Source organism: Girardinichthys multiradiatus, chromosome 21, assembly GCF_021462225.1.
Source record: "Girardinichthys multiradiatus isolate DD_20200921_A chromosome 21, DD_fGirMul_XY1, whole genome shotgun sequence".
NCBI lineage: Eukaryota > Metazoa > Chordata > Actinopteri > Cyprinodontiformes > Goodeidae > Girardinichthys > Girardinichthys multiradiatus.
The window spans coordinates 39,849,942-39,870,769 of NC_061813.1; the positions used below are offsets into that span (position 1 = coordinate 39,849,942).

The following is a 20,828-nucleotide window of genomic DNA, read 5'->3' on the forward strand; positions in this document are numbered from 1 at the left end:
GGAAAGCTGAAATCTAACCTTTCTTCACTGAATCAGTCAGTTTCAGTGAATCTGTAGTGAAACCTAGTGCCAATAAACTGTCCAAGTCTCCCACATGAAGGTGGGATAAATATAGCAGTGATGGCTGGATAATTATAGGCAAGCAGCTGGTGGAGGGCTTTAAACAGCGGGGAGTCCCCTTCTCTGTTTGTCTGATTCCTTCCCTGTTTTATCACCTCTTGTAATTCCCGTTATGCCAGAACACCTGTTGCCATCATCTTTTTTCTTATCGCTCAGCAGCTTTCTAAATTTTTAAAAACTACTATGAAATGTTGTTAAAACATTAGGTTTAAATTTGTGCTCCTCTCTGCAAAGTGTCAGGGGAACATGCATCGGTTGACCAGCTCTAAAGGAATGCTCACTAATGAAATATTACCGTATGCTCACAAACACATATAGTAGGGCAGGAACATCCCAAAGAAATTAAAGAACACTTGATGAAGAGCAGTTTAGCAGTTAGTTATAGGGGTATAGACTGCTGATAGGAGAAAATAAATAAATAAAATATTGATGAGATAATTCAATATTACATGAAACGCCATGCAGTGCAGTACCACCGATGGCCTCCAGAGTTCCCCCTGAGCTCCACAGTGTTTCCTTCATGCCGTTTTTATCTATGGTTATAGTTTTCCGTATTTGCTGCAGATCTGCATCCTACTTGAGAACTTCACTTCTTGTTAATTAAATATTAAGATTCTAAAGAATCGGATTTCAGATTCTGTTTTGATTTAACTGATTACTCCTCCCACTGAAGGTCACACCCTGTTTTGACCAAATTTGTATTACCTGCCTTCTACAAAGATGGCAGCCATGGGAAGTATGTACCTGACGAATGCTTTAATGAAACCTAACCTCTCAGAGGCTGACCTGTGGGAGGCAACAAGAAGGTCCAAACCTGGAGGGAAGGATTAAGACAGAAGAAGTGAACAGGTGTTGGATGATGGATGGAGGAGGAGTACATGGAGGGGGTTTCCATGGCTTTTAATACTCTTAGCCCTCAAAGAAGCACAGGGAGTCATTTTACCACTGCTGTATTTTTAGCAGCAGAGAACAGAGAAACATTGGGATACATGCTACTCTATTTATCACAGATCTGTACAACTGGTTTTAGCTTCTATCTAAGAGGTCAAAGTTTCTCCAAGTTTGTACCAGATTTAGCTCCTAACTCTAAGAAAAACATATTAGAGTTATTCCTACAGTCTTGTTTCTTAAAAGTCTAAAATGATGTAAATGTTTTGCTTAAATATCAGTAAAGTTCATTCATCCTCTTGGTGCTCCTTTTGCTCATGCCCCCCTCCTTTCTTTTTATTCCCACCAACCGTCCCTCCCAGGTCCAACAGGGTGGAGTCTTTAACTTGATCCGTACACTTTCAGGGTCAATTCTCCAGTTGTAGAGGGGTGATCCGGCCCTTCTGCCTTCTCTCTGTCTCCACGCTGTTGGATCGCACCACTTCAACCTTCATTCTGTGCTCTTCAGTTCTTTATAACCACTAACATTCACTGATCTTGCTGGGGTTTTGTCTCTGTCCATCTCTTCTTTCATTTGGATCATTGAATACCAACAACCAACTGACTTAAAAGAGACGCCAACCAGCAAGTATGACGGACAAACCCGGCATGCCAACAGGAGGCGGAGAAGATGCGGGAGGCATCATGGCCTTGTTGGAGCGTGTGGCAGGCCTGATGGACAACGTCCAGGCCACACAGCAGCGCATGGAGGAGCGTCAGCTGGAGCTGGAGAACACAGTAAAAACCATCCAGGCTGATGTGGTCAAGCTGACCAATGATCACGCAAACACCAGCTCCACAGTCAGCCGGCTGCTGGAGAAGACCCGCAAGGTCAGCTGCCACATCAAGGATGTCAGGGTGCGCGTCGAGAACCAGAACCTCAGGGTCAAGAAAGTGGAGGCTACGCAGGGAGACCTGCTTGCCAAGAACAAGTTCAGGGTGGTCATTTACCAGGTAAGGCTGGTAGAACAAACATTTTAAATTGTTGGATACCCTTTGGAGTGATTCTGAAGCTTTGTTGCTCTGCTCTCCTCAGCTGTAGTCAACAAAGTACAAAGGATATGATTAAATGTGCAGCAGAACATACTCCTGCTGCAGATTAGAGTGATAGACTGCAACCTAACAAATGAAAATGTTTGCAAGAATTAACCTAGTCTAGAACGACAGTAATAAATAAACCACAGCTTCGACTTCAACAGTCCAAACTGTAAGTCAACAGTCAACAGTACAAAGACCCAAATCCAGCGACAACCATTTGAATCTGGTTCTAGGTTGGGCTTTCTTTCCAGTGTCTCTGAACCAATAACGATGGAGACGAGTTTTATCACCTCTCACGAGAAGCCAAAGATGCTCAGAAGTTGACGACTGCCTTACAAATTGTCTCAGAAGGTATGAAGAGAATCCACTGAACTAAGGATCAAACAGGCCAGATGCTGTTTTGAAGCTCGAGGAAAATGGTTCTCAGGCAAAGAAAAGATCAACACAAGCACAAGACCACATCCAGTTCCACAGAGGAGGAAGTCTGCTATTAGAAACTCACAGCAACTTCTCTACAGAAAGCCAATCCTGTTGATGTGCAAATTTATTTCTATTTAGAAAAATGAATTAAGCTTGACATGTTACTCCTGTTTCTCTGAAGGCCTCGACACGTAGAGTTTTAAAATCACTGATAAAAGACATCTTTTGTGTTAAGAAGTGGAGAACAATTCATGTTGGTGTTGTGAATACTGAAGAACATCTTTTCCACTCAGTAACAGCTGAAGGCAACTAATAATGGCAATTTTATTTGGGCCAAAGCTTGTTTCATTGAGATTTTCAGATCTAATTCTGATTCTAGAGAGATTAAAAAGATGTTTTGTGACATTCTTCTTTGTTTTTATGTCTCTTTCAACCCAAATGTGATTTCCTTTAACATGAATGATGATGGGTAAATGTCACCAGACCTGATCTTATTTCTCTGGCCTTCACAGTCAGCAGCTGCCAACATGACGGTGACTGGGTTATTTTAGCTTTGCATAGACGTCAGCCTGCTGAGGGGTAACTGCACATATCTGAGCTTTGAATGCAGAGTTTTTTGGAGAAATAAATCTGTTTGGCTGCTTAAATCCACTACATTAATAAATCTCATAAAGTAAAGCTAAAAACTGAGTTTTTAATTCTGTTGCTCTAGTTTTTACCCTTAATGTTAAACCCTGGATGGATTTAGCATTCAGAGTAATATATTTACCAGCTATCCAAATGAAACAGGAAATAACAGCTGTGTGAGGTTTGGATGTATTATGGGCTTTAAGTTTAATCATCTTGCGGTGTTGTCTGCCTATTGGAACTTGGTTATCTGCCCACTTAAAACAACTCCAGCAGTAACTCCAAACACCTTCTTTAATAACCCTAATTTTGTTCCCCTTATTAAGCCTTAAATGAGCCGTCCCTTGAAAATAACAAACCCAGTCATGCATGTAAACCCTGACCTGCAGGATAAGCGTTTGGTATTCAGAGATTTAACTGCATCCTTGATACATGTTTCTTCAGGTAGAACTTGGTGGCCAAATATAAATGTCCCAAAGCTCCTTGTTTTTTATGTCACTGTTCAGACAAAAAGCAGCATGTGTTGAGCTCTCAGAGCTGCTCTAATAAAAGGGACTGAGCCAGCTGAGAGCTGACAGACCAAGTTATTCTGAGTCTCAGCCTCCACCATCTCCTAATATAGCTGTCTGCTCATCCCCTGGTATTCTTTATCCTATCATTTTTTTAGCCACTGATCAGATACTTCCTGCTTCAACGGCAGGTTTTAGTTCAACAGATTGGTGGAAATGTTCATGCATTTGCTTGGATTAAAATTAGCTGACCAATTTAGACTTGTGACCTGCGACACTCCGAGTTCAATGACCATTTTCATGTTGGGCTTTGTAGCATACTGTGCACACTATGTTTAGCAAACTTAGCAAGTTTTATATGTTCTTAACTAGTCCTCAATTAATACTTTAGCATCCTTTATGGTGCTAAATATTATTGTCTTTCTCTAATATATATATATATATATATATATATATATATATCATAACCGTTTTTCTCTGGACAGTAAAGTAAAAATAACATAATCCAGTCCTCCAGGTGTAGATGTCTTAACTTTGATAACTGCCAGCTTGTTAGCAGCCTATGCTACGTTTTCACTTACTGTGCAGCTCAGTTATGGCAGACATATATTCTGTTCAAGGCCTGGAAATGTCAGCCTATCAGGTGTCATGTGGCACCAGTGATGCATGTAATGAAAGACGCTGATGCTCCCATTACCATGATTCCAACTTACTAGTTTGTAACCTTTAAGGCTTCATTATTATTCCATTAAGAGAAACGTTGCATTACTGGGATTCCAGTACATATTAACAGTTTTCCCAGATTCTATTTGGTCATTTTTGAGTTTTCTGACTTAGGTCATATTTGGGAGCCTAAGGAGAAGGTTGCGTAAACTTCCAAAAAGATTTATGGCCTCAAAAAGTTCATTTCACACATCTATCCATCTCACAGTTGACTGCATTTAGTCTAGACACAATCAGCTGTATAGTCTGGATATTTATCTGTATAGTTTGGGTATTTATTTTAAAAGAAGAGATTCTGCTATTACCGATCATGGCTGATCCTGTGGCTCAGTTTGTAGCTGAGCTGCAGCAGCTGTCAGGGCTGATCCAGAGATTTAGTCTGTTTACTTGCTGAGCAGCATTAGGTTGCACTTTCACTGGTCAGCTCCCAGTACGAATGAGTGAGGTGTGTTTAATCATGAATCTGGGTCCGTTTGCAGCTCCTTCCTCAACATTTCTCCGTAACCTGACCCAGGTTAGAGACAGTTGCATGTCATGATGCGGCTTGAAGCTGAGGGTGATCCAGCTTTGCTCCTTAGGCTGCAGCTCACTGATATGTTTAGCTTCCTGCAGCCCAGCGCTGAGCTGCAGAAACAGGTGCTGCAGTTTATTTATGGAAGAAGGATCAAGACCTGCACACTAACCCTTCAAGTCTGGAGGACACGTTTTTACCAGTGACAGATTTAAACCTGACATCATTATTAAACTTTGTCTGAGAAAAAAATGATGCATAATTAATGCATCAGTTTGTGCTGCAAAATCTAGATGTTGATATTATGTCACTTACTGTTTTTCAGGGTGACCAGGAAGTTAAAGCTATCACACCCGGTACCGAGACGGCAGAGTCCAGCGGTGGTGCTGCAGCAAGACATGAAGTGGAACCGGACAAATTTGAGCTTCCTCCAGAGTCAGACGAAGAGTACATGGTTGTGGAGGAAGCAGTCTCTTCAGCGGCTGGCCGTATGAAGAAGACAGGCCTGACACGCATCGAGAGCTTCAAAGCCACATTCTCCAGGGAGAACATGAGCAAAACCCGTGAGAACTTGGGCACCAAGGTCAATAAATTTGGTGAGCGAATTGTAACGGCCGAAAGGCGCGAGAAGATCCGTCAGTCTGGTGAGAAGCTAAAGGAGACCTTCACCAAGACCGTCCCAGCAAAGCTGAACCTGAAGAAAGAGAGGACTGTGGCAGAGGGTCAGGAAGGAGCTGAGGGAGCTGCTGAGGCAGCTGTTCCAGTTCCTCCTCCTAAAGGCCGTAAGAGCAGCCCAAGTGCAGCCAGGGTGGCTGCAGATGAGGGCAAAGCAGCCAAGTCTGAGGTGCCGATGTACGACATGAAGCAGCTGTCGTAAAACAGGACATCTGACCAGTTTTCTTTGGACCTGAGAGACCACAGAAAGATAGAATGCAGGTGGTATCTGCTATCGAGCAGAGCTGGGTGGATGAAGAGTCATATCTGTAGAACACTGTGGAAAGAGGCGAGCAACAAGTTGTGTGATTCACCTTGACTGAATGTTAATAACAGATTCCTGAACTCACTGGGAGTATTGGTGCTGTGTGTTTTCAGAACATTTACCATCAAGCCCACCTGGTTTAGACGCTTTTGTTTTGTGTTTATTGAACAAGCGAAGCTGTGTATGATGGAAATGTCGTAGGACTTTATCACAAGCTTCTCCTACCACACTGCTGCTGCTCGCTTGTTTGAATGTAGATGAAGTTGAAATGTTGGAAGATAAAGACAGAACAGGTTTGAGGAACGTTTTGTTCTGTGATATGTTGAAAAAAGGGAGAAAGTCCAGTAAAATAAAGTGAATTTCTATGTTTGGAAATAAAAGTCAGGACAGGATGGTTTGCTCTTGCAGAGGCCTGTGTGGGTTCTCACAACTGAAGAATTAAGATGCTCAATGAAAACCACCCAGAATATAGTTTGCACCATCACATTTGAATCGGATCTCAATGAAAGAGGGTTAGGAATCCATTTAACTTTTTACTGATTAGTTCCATTTAGAGATCTATTTCTCAGTTAAAATTTATTTGCCTTAAAAGCAGTTATGTTATACTATTTGTATGTTGTAGTCTTACAGGCTGACAACCATAAAAAATAATCAAACTTTCCCAGTCTTGAAGAAACACTGAGGATGAGGGAGAGCTGAAGACAAGTGTAGCAGTGTTGGGCCTCCCCGTCAGGATGTGCTGAGGTTTGTGTGTTTTGCTTTTATTTTTTTCAGTATTTAACAGCTGGTTGTGATTTACGCGGCTGTAAAAGTGTTTTCCCCTCACATATATCTTCTGTTTGTGCTTTTTGTCACACTACAGATTCTAATACATAAGGTAACCTGAGTAAATACAAAATGATGTTCTCAAATGATGATTTCATTTACTAACAGAAGAAAGATATCTAAACCAACCTGGCCCTGTGTGAATATATATTTGTCCATCTTGCTTAATTATGAATTGACTGTGGTTAACAACATTTTCTTTTATCACTTTCACCAGCCACACCCAGGCTCAATTACTTCCAAACCCACAGAATCAAGAAATCACATAAATAGAACCTATATGACATCATGAAGTAGGCTAAAAGATCTCAAAAGCAAGGCATAATGTGCTGATCTAAAGAGAATCAGGAACAGAAGAGAATGATTCACATCTATCTGCAAGGAAAGGGTTACAAAGTCATTTCTCAGGCCATAGGACTTCAGAGAACCATAGATGTTTTCTCCACAAATAGAGAAAACCTGGAACAGTGGAGAATCTACCCAGGAGTGACTGGCCAACTGAAATTACTCCAAGAGGCCATCAACAACTCATCCAGGAGGTCACAGAAAAACCTTGAAGAACATCTAAAGCTTGCAGGCCTCACTGCCACTTAAGGTCAGAGGTCATGATTCAACAACAATAAAGGACACTGGGCAAAAATAGCCTCTATGGTAGAGTTTCAAGGCCAGAACCACTGCTGACCCAAAATAACAAAAAGGCTTACATTCCCATTGAACGTCTTGTTAATTCCCGAGACTTTGGGGAAAATGTTCTGTGGGCTGACGAGACAAAAGTAGAAATTTTAAGAAGATGTGTGTCAGGCTGCATCTCAGGTTAAACTGACACAGTATTTCAGAAACAGAACATCAGGCCTACAGTCAGACACGGTGGTGGTAGTGTGATGGTCTGAGGCTGCTTCACTTCTATATAACCTGGATGACTTGCTGTAGTTGGTGGAACATGAATTCTGCTCTGTAGCAGAAACTCCTGAAGGAGAATAGCCAGCCAGTTCCTAAACTTAGCTCAAGCTCACTTGCAGCAAGAGAGTGATCCAAAGCACACCTGCATGTCCACATCTGAATGGCTCAAAAGAAAAACAAAAACAAAGTAGAGTTCTTAGAATGGCCTAGTCAAAGTGTGGACTTAAATCTGATTGGAATGCACACCCTTAACTAGCACAACTACTTCATGTTTTCATCTTTAGTAGAATTGATTACTGCAACGGTGTCTTCACAGGTCTGCCTAAAAAGTGGATCAGACAGCTGCAGTCGATCCAGAACGCTGCGGCCCGCGTCCTCACTAGAACTAAGAAAGTGGAGCACAACGGCCCGGTTCTAAAGTCCCTACACTGGCTCCCTGTAGCTCAGAGAATAGACTTTAAAATACTTCTGTTAGTCTATAAATCACTGAATGGCTTAGCACCAAAATACATTACAGACTTGTTGTCAGTGTATCAACCACCCAGACCTCTCAGGTCTTCTGGCTCAAATCTACTCTGCAGAACCAGAATCAGAACCAAACATGGAGAAGCAGCTTTTAGTTCTTATGCTGCACTAATCTGGAATAAACTGCCAGAAAACTGTAAAAGCGCCGAAACCCTAAGTTGTTTTAAATCAAGATTAAAAACATATTTGTTTAGAGTGGCCTTTGACTGGACCATCTAGGTATGATTAGTTGCGTTTTCAGTCCAATTTTCCTTTCAGTTTCTTGTCCATCATTCTATTCTCTTTTATTGAACTTTTTAAAATTACCTCTGTTCTTTGATTTTATCATTTGATTTGTTTTTTCTGTCTGTATCTGTGTTTATTTGCTTTGTGATTATATTGTAATTGTATGTACAGCACTTTGAGTATCTCGTTACTGAAAAGCGCTATATAAATAAACTTACCTTACCTTACAACCTTTTTTAAGACATCTAGGGGGTACATACTTTTCCACTCCACTGTATTCCATCCCATCAGTAACAATCCTATCTTGATTCTTTTCGCAGCTTTATGTCCAGTTCCATTTCTCACCGTACTCCCAGACTTTGGACAACTTCCGATGCTCTTTGCTTCTCTAACTTGGTTCTGTTCCTCTGTGTTTAATGTTCTTGTAAAAAAGTATCTTGATTCATTCAGTGAAGGAAAAGGTAAAACAAGCTCTACTACATGGTACTACATAGTACTACATCACACTTCACACAGAGTGCTGTTATATTTACATGTAGCAACAGTTTAACTAACAAAATATACTTTGAATTTTTATATGAGAGCTTGTATAAGTGCATAAACTAGTGGTCACAGACAAAGGATTGTAGTCTTCCCACTCCATAGGGAAGCATTTCCCATATCGGTTTCTAAGTACGAGATTGAATGGCGGAAATGTTCTCTTGCAGAACAGGAGACCCTTTAACACATCATCAGTAACATATTTTATGTCATCTACTGTTCAGAAATGTTACACAGTTTATGTCAGGAATGCTTTTGTAGTTTAAACATAAACACAGAGACATTAACCAGGGAAAGTCAGTGTTCACTGTTTCAGACAGCAAGCTGCAGGGAATCTAAAGGGACATGTGTATCATTTACCTCAGTTAATGACTGAACCGCTGCTGCTGCTGTTATAATGAGGTGGAAATCCTCTCAGTTTGAGTTGCCTTAGTGTAAAATCTCTACAAGGCTGCTCAGATTGATGAACTTGAAGATCTATTTCCTCCTCCTGAATAAAGCTAATTATCGGACTACAGTGGAATATGGACCGTTTTCCTTTAAATGTGCAGAAACAGCACAGTTTGAAAGCAACTCTGATGTTCTGATTATAATTACTTCTACTCCCAACATTAGACGGTTTTCCAGTTAAAGCTAGAGGGTGACTGCATGGCTATAGTTTGGCAAACAGCATAAAGTAGAGCAGGCTTTGTTTGTCTGAAAATAAAAGTTTAATCACTTCTGTAACAGAAACATGTCTGCTTCAGATTCAACATTTTAACACATAAAGAGCAGCGGGGATTCAACGTTTGCTGCTGTTAAATCTTTTTAATTCTGACTCTGATCCACTGAACTTACAAAGTTTAACATAAAAGCAGCTTAATATGTTTCCAATATTTTAATATTATTGAAATAAATGAATAACATAATCAATGCCCTCTCTGGTAAATTTACAACGTATCTAACTGACTCAAATCAGAGAACAAATAATAGCAGATATTTTTTAAATCCAGGGAAGCCTCTAAATGTAACAAAGTTTTAGGCAATTTATTTCCTGAAAATCTTTATTAATTATTTCATTTATCAACAAGAAAAAACACACAGACTGCTGGGTAAGGACGTGGGTACCCAGGAAAGCTGAGGGGAAAACTGAGGCTAATGTTTCACTGTCTGCTCCTGTATTACTCTTTTTGATCACCAGAGGGACTCTAGTGACTCATTGATCTAGCAGATAGATATTCACAGATCTAAGCCCTGCAAACAACTAAAATATGCTCTAAATAAATCTACCTTTGCAATATTTTTCTAAACATCAGATAAAAACACAGTGGCGCAGTTGGTAGCACTGTTGCCTTGCAGCAAGAAGGTCCTGGGTCCAATTCCCCGCCGGGGGTCTTTCTGCATGTTCTCCCCGTGCATACGTGGGTTCTCACCGGGTACTCCGGCTTCCTCCCACAGTCCAAAGACATGCCTGTTAGGTTAATTGATCTCTCTAAATTGCCCTTAGGTGTATGAATGAGTGTGTGCATGGTTGTTTGTGTGTTGCCCTGCAATGGACTGGTGACCTGTCCAGGGTGGACCCTGCCTCTCGGCCATAGACTGCTGGAGATAGGCACCAGCTTCCCTGTGACCCACTATGGAATAAGCGGTAGAAAATGATTGACTGATGACAGATAAAAACATTGGGACTCAGAAATGTAACATCTTTCCAAGTTTTAAACTGTAGTTATTCTGTCTAAATAATATTCATAAAACATGCAAAGTTGGTCTCAGTCTACAGACCTGAAAGCAGCATCAGTGCTTTTACCTTCAGAAAATTAAAAGTCAAAGGAATCCTGGTCCATAAATCATAAAACGTCCCCCAGCATCTCAACATCAGTCCGGCTGAGGGAGAAAAGAAAAGAGTGTAAAAAAGGACAAGCTAGTCTCTGTCTGTGGTCCTAAAACTAGAAACAATTATTTCACCCCATGTAATGATATTTCATTTCATCACTACTGCCAACTTCTCAGTAAGGAAAGTAGCAATTGGTTGTCCTAAGTGACATCGTTGCATACTAAAGCATAAATGGTCATTTGGATGTAATTATAGTGAATGTTACAGGAGAGAGAAATGAGTGGGAAAGTAAAGTTGGTTAAAACACTCTAAACATACAGTACAGACCAAAAGTTTGGACACACCTTCTCATTCAAAGAGTTTTCTTTATTTTCATGACTATGAATGTTGTAGCTTCACACTGAAGGCATCAAAACTATGAATTAACACATGTGGAATCATATACTGAACAAAAAAGTGTGAATCAACTGAAAATATGTCTTATATTCCAGGTTCTTCAAAGTAGCCACCTTTTGCTTTGATTACTGCTCCACACACTCTTGGTATTCTGTTGATGAGCTTCAAGACGTAGTCACCTGAAATGGTTTTCACTTCACAGGTGTGTCCTGTCAGGTTTAATAGTGGGATTTTAAGCCTTATAAATGGGGGTGGGACCATCAGTTGTGTTGTGCAGGAGGTGGATACAGTACACAGCTGATAGTCCTACTGAATAGACTGTTAGAATTTGTATTATGGCAAGACAAAAGCAGCTAAGTAAAAAAAAACAAGTGGCCATCATTACTTTAAGAAATGAAGGTCAGTCAGTCCGAACAATTGGGAAAACTTTGAAAGTGTCCCCAAGTGCTGTCGCAAAAACCATCAAGCGCTACAAAGAAACTGGCTCACATGAGGACCGCCCCAGGAAAGGAAGACCAAGAGTCACCTCTGCTGCGGACGATAAGTTCATCCGAGTCACCAGCCTCAGAAATCGCAGGTTAACAGCAGCTCAGATTAGAGAACAGGTCAATGCCACACAGAGTTCTAGCAGCAGACACATCTCTAGAACAACTGTTAAGAGGAGACTGTGTGAATCAGGCCTTCATGGTAAAATAGCTGCTAGGAAACCACTGCTGAGGACAGGCAACAAACAGAAGAGACTTGTTTAGGCTAAAGAACACAAGGAATGGACATTAGACCAGTGGAAATCTGTGCTTTGGTCTGATGAGTCCAAGTTTGAGCTCTTTGGTTCAAACCACCATGTCAATGACCCCAAACACACCTCCAGGCTGTGTAAGGGCTATTTGACCAAGAAGGAGAGTGATGGGGTGCTGCGCCAGATGACCTGGCCTCCACAGTCACCGGACCTGAACCCAGTCGAGATGGTTTGGGGTGAGCTGGACCACAGAGTGAAGGCAGAAGGGCCAACAAGTGCTAAGCATCTCTGGGAACTGGTTGTTGGAAAGCCATTTCAGGTGACTACCTCTTAAAGCTCATCGACAGAATGGAGGAAATGCAGCCATTTGTTTGAGGTTTGTTGGACCAGGGACACATCTAAAAGTTGCTGGACACTGGCCCTCGAGGACTGGAGTTTGACAACCCTGGTCTATGTGATGAAAAGAATGACAAAACACACATATCAAGGTCATACAAGTGTATATTAATGTGGTATAATCTCCTTAATGATCTCTTTCCTCACACAATTGTTGTGTTCTCTATTTTTATGTCTGTGTACTTGGACTACTCCCACAGTCCCCAAACATGATTAAAATCTATTTTCTGACCTCAGCAGAGCTGAGCTGCATGGAAATGAATCAGTGAGAAAAAAGATCAACTTTACAGTTTAATCAAATTCAGATCAAAACTACATGGAGCCACTAAATGCAGCTTAGTTTTAATTTCATCTTCATTGGTCCAGAGAGACAAACAATATCAGACACTAAATGACAGACATGAGAAAATAAACAGGATAAAAATCTCTAAACTCAGAGTTCATCATCAGGATCCAGTTAGTCTCTTTAAACTCAAACTGCTGCAGCTTCAACCTCTGTGGATCATCAGGACACAGCTCAGCTTCTCTCCTTTACAAAGATCATCACCTCCACGTCCTGCAGAGAGAAGAAGGAGCAACAGAGGAGATCAATGAGTGTTTCCAGCCTCTCTCCATCAGCTGTCAGTCAGTGATGCAGCACATCCAGTATAAAGAGCAGCAGGGACTTCAGTCCTGTTCAGAGCAGCTGTGGAGCAGCTGTGGAGCGTAGCCAGCTTCCTTTCAGCTCTCATGTTAACGTGTTGGAGTGAACACACTGAGCTCCAAGCTCACACACCTGCACACACTTTTAGCATCAAGTCTGGTTCCTCTGCAGGTTTCACTCAAGTCCACAGTGGAAACCAACTGCTGAGAGTCATGAAGGCTTCATTTCTGCACAAACACTGGACTTCAGCAGAGCTTCTGCTTTGTATAAAGACCACATGGTCACTAAATGCTTGGGATTATGTTTTGTGAATTTATAGCTGGACCAAAATGCAGACAGGAACCTGGAAGTAACATGGTGGAAAATAGGTCTAATAATGAAAACAGCAAAACCTACAGGACGTGCACGAGGAAACCAGGACATGGGGAACAGGCAAAAAAACAAAACAAAAAAACATCCTCAACAGACTTTGAAAACCAAAAGCAAATTGGCAAGCGGAGGGGGCCTGAGAAAGAGGGCATGAAACAAAAAACAAAAAGAAAAATCTCAGGTGGACCGCCCAACGAGTTTTGACAGACAACCCAGAGCTCATCCCAAGGAAGCACAGAGTTCTAGCAGGCAATAGATCCAGCAAAAGAGGCTTGCCGTTCCATGTTGAAATGCCTGGGGCTTTTGATAGAGGATTGGGAAATGTGATCAAGACACTAGCTGCGAAGAACCCTGGAAGCTGGGGGCGGCAAATGAGGTCTGGATGCCAAATAGAGAGAGTCATAGAGAGCCTCATCTGGAGGCTGACCAGAAGGCCGGGGAACACACGGTGGATCTTGTCAGGAGGCCTACCAGTAGACCAGGGGAACCCACAAGGGATCTTGTTAAGGTGCCAACCAGGAGACAGTGACAACCCATTGAGGAGCTCAGGGGGAAGGTGCTAGGGCAAGTGGAACCCATGGGGAGGTGGGGCAAGGTTGTGGATGGCCTTGAATGTAATGAGTAGCTTAAATCTAAGTCTGGATTTGATAACGAGCCAGTGTAGCTGTTGTAATATGGGAGTGATGTGGTTGAAAGAGGGGGTTTAGGTGATGATATGGGCAGCAGAGTTCTGAACCATTTGAAGTTTATGAAGGGACTTTTGTGGAAGACCGTTGAGAGAGAATTACTATAGTCGAGACAGGAGGTGACCATGATATGAATGAGGACAGAAGTGGAGTGGTGGCTGAGGGAGAGACGGAGGCGGTTTATGGAGTGAAGGGGTTAGTATGCAGACCGGATAACAGTATTAATATTAGATTGAAAGGAGAAAGGGCTGTTGAGGATGACACCAGATTAAGGGATTGTCAATGGTCAGAAAAAAAGTTATTGGTTTTAGAGAGAGTGGATTTGGTACCAATTGAGAGAATTTCAGTTTTATCTGAATTAAGTTTAAGAAAGTTTGCTGTAAACAAGGAGTTGATAACACAGAGGCAAAAGGAGAGATGGGAGGGGGGTACTGTGATGGGTGTTTTGCAGGAGTGGAAGAGCTGGGTGTCATCCGTGTAGCAGTGAAACTGGATGTTGAAGTGGCAAAAGATGGAACTGAGGGAAAGGAGATAAATAATAAAAAGAAGCGGCCCCAGGACAGAGCCCTGGGGTTACCCAAAGCTGACAGGAGAGGGGTAAACGGAACGGAACGTTTTCAGGTGAATGAACTGAGTGCGACCAGAGAGGTACACAGGAGAGGGGAGTATCTGTGATGCCAAAGAAGAGAGTCTGTGGAGAAGGATGGAGTGTGAGATGATGTCAAAGGCCGCACTCAGATCCAGGAGGATGAGGAGGGAAGGGGACCGGAGTCAGCTGCTAAGGGGAAGTCGTTGGTGATTTTAATATGGGCTGTTTCAGTGTTAGGTGAAAAATATGAATTGTTATTGGTGAGGCGGAGTTGAAGTTGAGAGACAACTGTTTTTACAAGGGTCTTCAAGATAAATGGAAGGTTGTTTATGGGGCAAAGGTTATTGAAATTATTAGGGTCTGAGCCAGGTTTGTTTAGAACTGGAGAAATGACTGCAACTTTGCAGGAAGTAGGAACAGTTCCAGTTGTCAGGGAGGAGTGGATAATAGTGGTAATGGCAGGGAGCAGAGAGGAACAACCAGAGTGATATAACATTTAAGCAAATATCATTTGTTAGATTAGAAATCAATTACCTTTCTGGACAGGTTTTTTAATGGTGTTTAACTAGCCATCACATGGGGTAATAAACTTCTAAAATAGGAGGAATGTCTGTTGACTCTCATAAGATTGCTTATTTACCAACCGTTTTACTTCACATATACTTGAAATACCATTAATACAAAGATTAAGATGCATATGAGCATTGACAACGCGCTATGACCAACCTGTGTTTAAAACCATTTGACTCATTAAGTTTGTATCAACTTTAAAACACAACAGGGAACAAATTACAGAACAAATAACTAAATAGTTTAGCTTTTCACATCGCAAACATCACGAAATAAACAATATTTAGTATTTAGTATATCTAGTACTTGTTTATTTTGCTTTCTGCCACCATTCTCATGTCACTCTCACTAAACAGGAAATTCTAAACATCAGACAGGCCTTTTATGCATTTTTCTCCATTTTGTATTGACACCAGCTTCAGTGATATTTTGATTGACGGTACATCGGCTCTCTGGGAGTTAGCAGAGACGCAGATGTGGTAAAAGGACAGGTGTTCTCGTAAAACTTTCTTCAATGAGAGATCTCCCACCCTTGCCCTCAATCAAAATAGCTATTGTCCACTCCATGGTGAACAGGGAAAAGGTGGAATCTCCTTTTACATAAACGAAAGTTGGTGCACTAATGTAGGTTTTAAAGAAGGTGTAGTCCTCACCTTGAGTCATTTTTCATAGAATGTAAACCTTTTTATTCACTGATGGGGTTCTCAGGTCTTGAGCGAGTTCTAGAGTGAGTTCTCAAAGCTGCGTAGGACCATCCACATCTCACTGTGACACAAAAGCTCCCCATAAACCAACCACCCGCTTCTCCTTACACCCCCTGCCTGGACTTAAGATCTCAGAGGTAAGATATAATTAGGCTTTCAGCATCAGAAGACCAGGAAAGCTCCAGAACCTGACAATGTCTCCCCACTTGCCCAAATACCTGTGCAGGCCATTTGGGCCCTATCATCTTTCAGATCTGGAGTCTTTGGAGATGTGTGAGATTCTCTCCTGCTTCAAGAGCTCTACCATGATCCCAGTCCCCCAAGAAACCCACCATCACAGGGTCACCCTGAGATCTGTGGTCATGAAATCCTTTGAGCAACTGGTGCTGAAGCATCTGAAGGACATCACTCCCCTTTACTCCAACCAACAGGGAGGGAGGAAGGTTCCCTCCCTGATAAACTAAGCCACTCTAACTATAAGCTTTATCAAAAAGGAAAGTTTTAAGCCTAGCCTTAAAAGTAGACAGGGTGTCCGCCTCACGGACCAAAACCGGGAACTGGTTCCATAGGAGAGGAGCCTGATAAGTAAAGGATCTGCCTCCCATTCTACTTCTAGAGACTCTAGGAACCATCAGTAAACCTGCAGTCTGAGAACGAAGTGCTCTGTTAGGAACATATGGACCAATCAGATCTCTGATGTATGATGGAGCTAGATCATTAAGGGCTTTATATGTGAGGAGGAGAATTTCAAATTCTATTCTAGATTTAACAGGGAACCAATGAAGGGAATCTAAAATAGGAGAAATATGATCTCTCTTTTTAATTTTCATCAGAACTCTTGCTGCAGCATTTTGAATCAGCTGAAGGCTTTTAACTGCATTTTGTGGACATCCTGATAGTAAAGAATTACAATAGTCCAGCCTTGAAGTAACAAATGCATGGACTAGTTTTTCAGCGTCACTCCTGGACAGGATATTTCTAATTTTGGCAATGTTCTGGAGATGAAAGAAGGAAATCCTAGAAACCTGTTTAATATGGGATTTAAGTGACATGTCCTGGTTAAAAATAACACCAAGGTTTTTTACTTTATTATCAGAGGTCAATTTAATGCCATCCAGGTTAAGTGACTGACTAAGCAGTTTCTTTTTTAAAGACTCCGGTCCAAAGACGACAACTTCTGTCTTGTCTGAATTTAGAAGCAAAGAATTTAAAGTCATCCAAGTTTTTATATCTTCAAGACATGCTTGTAGTCTATCTAACTGGTTGGGTTCATCAGGATTTATGGATAAGTAAAGCTGAGTATCATCAGCGTAACAGTGAAAATATATCCTTTGCTACCTGATAATTTGACCTATTGGAAGCATATATATAGTAAAGAGAATTGGCCCAAGTACTGAACCCGCTGATCCCTACAGCATATTCCAGCCTTTTTAAGAGAATATTGTGATCGACTGGATCAAATGCAGCACTGAGATCTAACAGAACCAGAACAGACACAAGTCCATTATCTGAGGCCATAAGAATATCATTAGTGACTTTCAGCAGAGCTGTTTCAGTGCTATGATGAGCTCTGAAGCCTGACTGGAACTCTTCAAACAGGTCATTGCTGTGTAAATGTTCACACATTTGATTAGCAACTATTTTCTCAAGAATTTTAGATAAGAATGGAAGATTGGATATAGGTCTGTAATTTTCCAAGTCATCTCGATCAAGAGAAGGTTTCTTAAGTAAAGGTTTACTTACAGCTACCTTAAAAGCCTGTGGTACATATCCATTTACCAAAGATAGATTAATCATATCTTAAATGGGGCTGGTGATCAGAGGGAACACTTCCTTAAATACAAAACAGTCCAAACACAGATCAGGTTCTGCAGTTATTTCCAATGTTGTCTCACTTGCTGAGGATGAAGTAATCATCTTCGGGAGTATGTCAAAGATTTTATTGTTAATAGAATCAATTTTATTTAAGAAGAATCCCATAAAGTCATGCTGCTAAGAGCTAAGGGAATGGATGGCTCAACAGAGCTATGACTCTGTGTAAGTTTAGCAACTGTACTAAAGAGAAACCTAGGATTATTCTTGTTCTCTTCTATTAATGAAATAAGCTGTTCTGGTTTGGCGAAGTGTCCTTTTATACAACAGTAGGCTATTTTTCCAGATTAAGTAGGAATCCTCTAGTTGCGTAGAGCACCATTTTCTCTCTAATTTTCTAACATTGTGCTTTAAGGTACGCAGCTCTAAATTAAACCAAGGAGCTAGCTTCCTATGAATAATTACCTTCTTTTTCGAGGGGGCTGCGTTGTCTAATGCACCACGCAATGATGAAGTAACTCTATGAACAAGAGAATCAATTTGTGAAGGAGAAGAAACTAAATTATTGCCCTCCACTGTGCTTTTCTATGATGAGGAAATCAAAAGTGGAACAGATTCTTTAAAGGTTGTTACAGCATCGTCTGATAATGATCTACAGGTCCTTCTCAAAATATTAGCATATTGTGATAAAGTTCATTATTTTCCATAATGTAATGATGAAAATTTAACATTCATATATTTTAGATTCATTGCACACTAACTGAAATATTTCAGGTCTTTTATTGTCTTAATACGGATGATTTTGGCATACAGCTCATGAAAACCCAAAATTCCTATCTCACAAAATTAGCATATTTCATCCGACCAATAAAAGAAAAGTGTTTTTAATACAAAAAACGTCAACCTTCAAATAATCATGTACAGTTATGCACTCAATACTTGGTCGGGAATCCTTTTGCAGAAATGACTGCTTCAATGCGGCGTGGCATGGAGGCAATCAGCCTGTGGCACTGCTGAGGTCTTATGGAGGCCCAGGATGCTTCGATAGCGGCCTTTAGCTCATCCAGAGTGTTGGGTCTTGAGTCTCTCAACGTTCTCTTCACAATATCCCACAGATTCTCTATGGGGTTCAGGTCAGGAGAGTTGGCAGGCCAATTGAGCACAGTGATACCATGGTCAGTAAACCATTTACCAGTGGTTTTGGCACTGTGAGCAGGTGCCAGGTCGTGCTGAAAAATGAAATCTTCATCTCCATAAAGCTTTTCAGCAGATGGAAGCATGAAGTGCTCCAAAATCTCCTGATAGCTAGCTGCATTGACCCTGCCCTTGATAAAACACAGTGGACCAACACCAGCAGCTGACACGGCACCCCAGACCATCACTGACTGTGGGTACTTGACACTGGACTTCTGGCATTTTGGCATTTCCTTCTCCCCAGTCTTCCTCCAGACTCTGGCACCTTGATTTCCGAATGACATGCAGAATTTGCTTTCATCCGAAAAAAGTACTTTGGACCACTGAGCAACAGTCCAGTGCTGCTTCTCTGTAGCCCAGGTCAGGCGCTTCTGTTGCTGTTTCTGGTTCAAAAGTGGCTTGACCTGGGGAATGCGGCACCTGTAGCCCATTTCCTGCACACGCCTGTGCACGGTGGCTCTGGATGTTTCTACTCCAGACTCAGTCCACTGCTTCCGCAGGTCCCCCAAGGTCTAGTATTGTAAATAAAATGTAGAAAAGCTGAAAGTCATGAAACCTAGTGCCAATGTTATCAAGGACAGAATGTGATCACATGATTGTCACTGACTTTTTTTCAGTTGTGATATTTAGTGTGAATAAAATGGTAAATTATCTGGAATATAATCTTCAAAATACTTTTACAAAAATTAATTGCAATGTTTTTCTTTATAATCACACAATATATATGATATTTAAAGTATAATATAGATATTTTTAGAATTTTGTCAGACATACATTCAGTAATATGCCTGTAGTGACCTGTACCTTTTGGGTCTTATGTATGGGACACAGAAAGCACCAGGCAATGACTGAAGAAACCTACAATGTAATACTCTGAAAACTAAGGGGGGAGTTCAAAGTTTGTCAATGAACTTACCAGAGTGCAAAAAAATGTATTAGTGAGGTTGTGGAGAAATAGACATATTTATTCTCTAAGTCAGGATGCAGAAGAATTGTGTGCCAGGAAGCCAGTTGCCATCATGTCAAAAGTGGCTGGTGTTGTGAAAGAAGGCCTGGATCAAACTAAGGGGTCTGGTGCAAGAAAGCTGAATAAGCAGGTAAATTACCAGTACTCTGGAATTAGTGAAAGGAAGATTCAAAGACTCCTGGACACACGCTGTTCCGGACCCTTTTGTGGGGTGCCTTGAGACGACATAGTTGTAAATAAATAAACTGAAACTATCTCTGTAGTTATGCTGCTATAGGCTTAGGCTGCTTGAGGACATAATGACTACTTTCACCCTCTTCGCTACATTCTCACACTACTCTCCAATTTTGCATTATTTGCTGTTATTTCAGGTTTTAACCTTGTTCTCTCTATTCTCTTCCTAGAAGCTACACCTGGCCTGACTCTGTCTACAAATGACACCTTTCTGGAGAGGGGCATTCTCCAAGCTTGTGCTGGCAACAACTTAATGCTCACCTTCTACACATGATCCACATGGCCCTGTCTTTAAGTGTTTAACCCTTTCTCTCTCTCCTAGACATGGCTATTGACTGAGCTTTTACTGTAACTAACTCTATGTTCTCTCTTTCAGACTCTAGACTTGAAAACTGGATCAGAGTTTATCTGTTCTTTCTTTCTAGATGAAACGACTAAAGGAGCAACATCCATTAACATTTACTTTTACTTCCCATAGAAAGTACTCCTGGATCAGTGCTTCTTTGTTCTCTGTGTCTCTGCTCTGTTCTCTCAAACCCCCAGTCGGTCGTGGCAGATGGCTGCTCACACTGAGCCTGGTTCTGGTTCTGCTGGAGGTTTCGTCCTGTTAAAAAGGAGTTTTTCCTCTCCACTGTCTCTACATGCTCATCTGGGAGGAGTGAATGCTGCAAGTCACTGACTGGATGCAATCTGCTGAGTTTCCTCAGACAGAAAAACGTTTTATCCAATTTGAATAAGTAACTGAATTTGACTGCACTGTTCAATGATTAGGATTAATTGAAATGTATGTACCTGACTTTGTGAAGTGCCTTGAGACGACATGTGTTGTGAATGGTGCTATATAAATAAA

General features: G+C 41.3%; 2 protein-coding genes across 2 annotated transcripts in view; one reads left to right on the plus strand and one right to left on the minus strand.

Moving 5' to 3' along the window:
• The first annotated feature begins 1,411 nt into the window (after positions 1 to 1,411).
• On the plus strand, positions 1,412 to 6,807 carry cavin4b (caveolae associated protein 4b). The gene is made up of 2 exons (XM_047350082.1): positions 1,412 to 2,001; positions 5,201 to 6,807. The coding sequence occupies exons 1-2, from the start codon at positions 1,639 to 1,641 to the stop codon at positions 5,750 to 5,752; spliced, it is 915 nt and encodes a 304-aa protein (XP_047206038.1). The 5' UTR covers positions 1,412 to 1,638; the 3' UTR covers positions 5,753 to 6,807.
• A 5,849-nt stretch (positions 6,808 to 12,656) lies between these two features.
• LOC124857900 (NLR family CARD domain-containing protein 3-like) overlaps positions 12,657 to 20,828 on the minus strand; it is a 213,069-nt gene continuing 204,897 nt past the window's right edge. The window contains exon 8 of the mRNA XM_047349459.1: positions 12,657 to 12,766. Coding sequence (XP_047205415.1) covers positions 12,754 to 12,766 — 13 coding nt within the window. The 3' untranslated portion in view covers positions 12,657 to 12,753. The remainder of the gene's footprint in view (positions 12,767 to 20,828) is intronic.

Coding starts and splice junctions, on each gene's coding strand:
- cavin4b (XM_047350082.1), top strand. CDS start 1,639: ATGACGGACAAACCCGGCATGCCAACAGGAGGCGGAGAAGATGCGGGA. Junction 2,002..5,200: donor TCAGGGTGGTCATTTACCAG/GTAAGGCTGGTA, acceptor ACTGTTTTTCAG/GGTGACCAGGAAGTTAAAGC.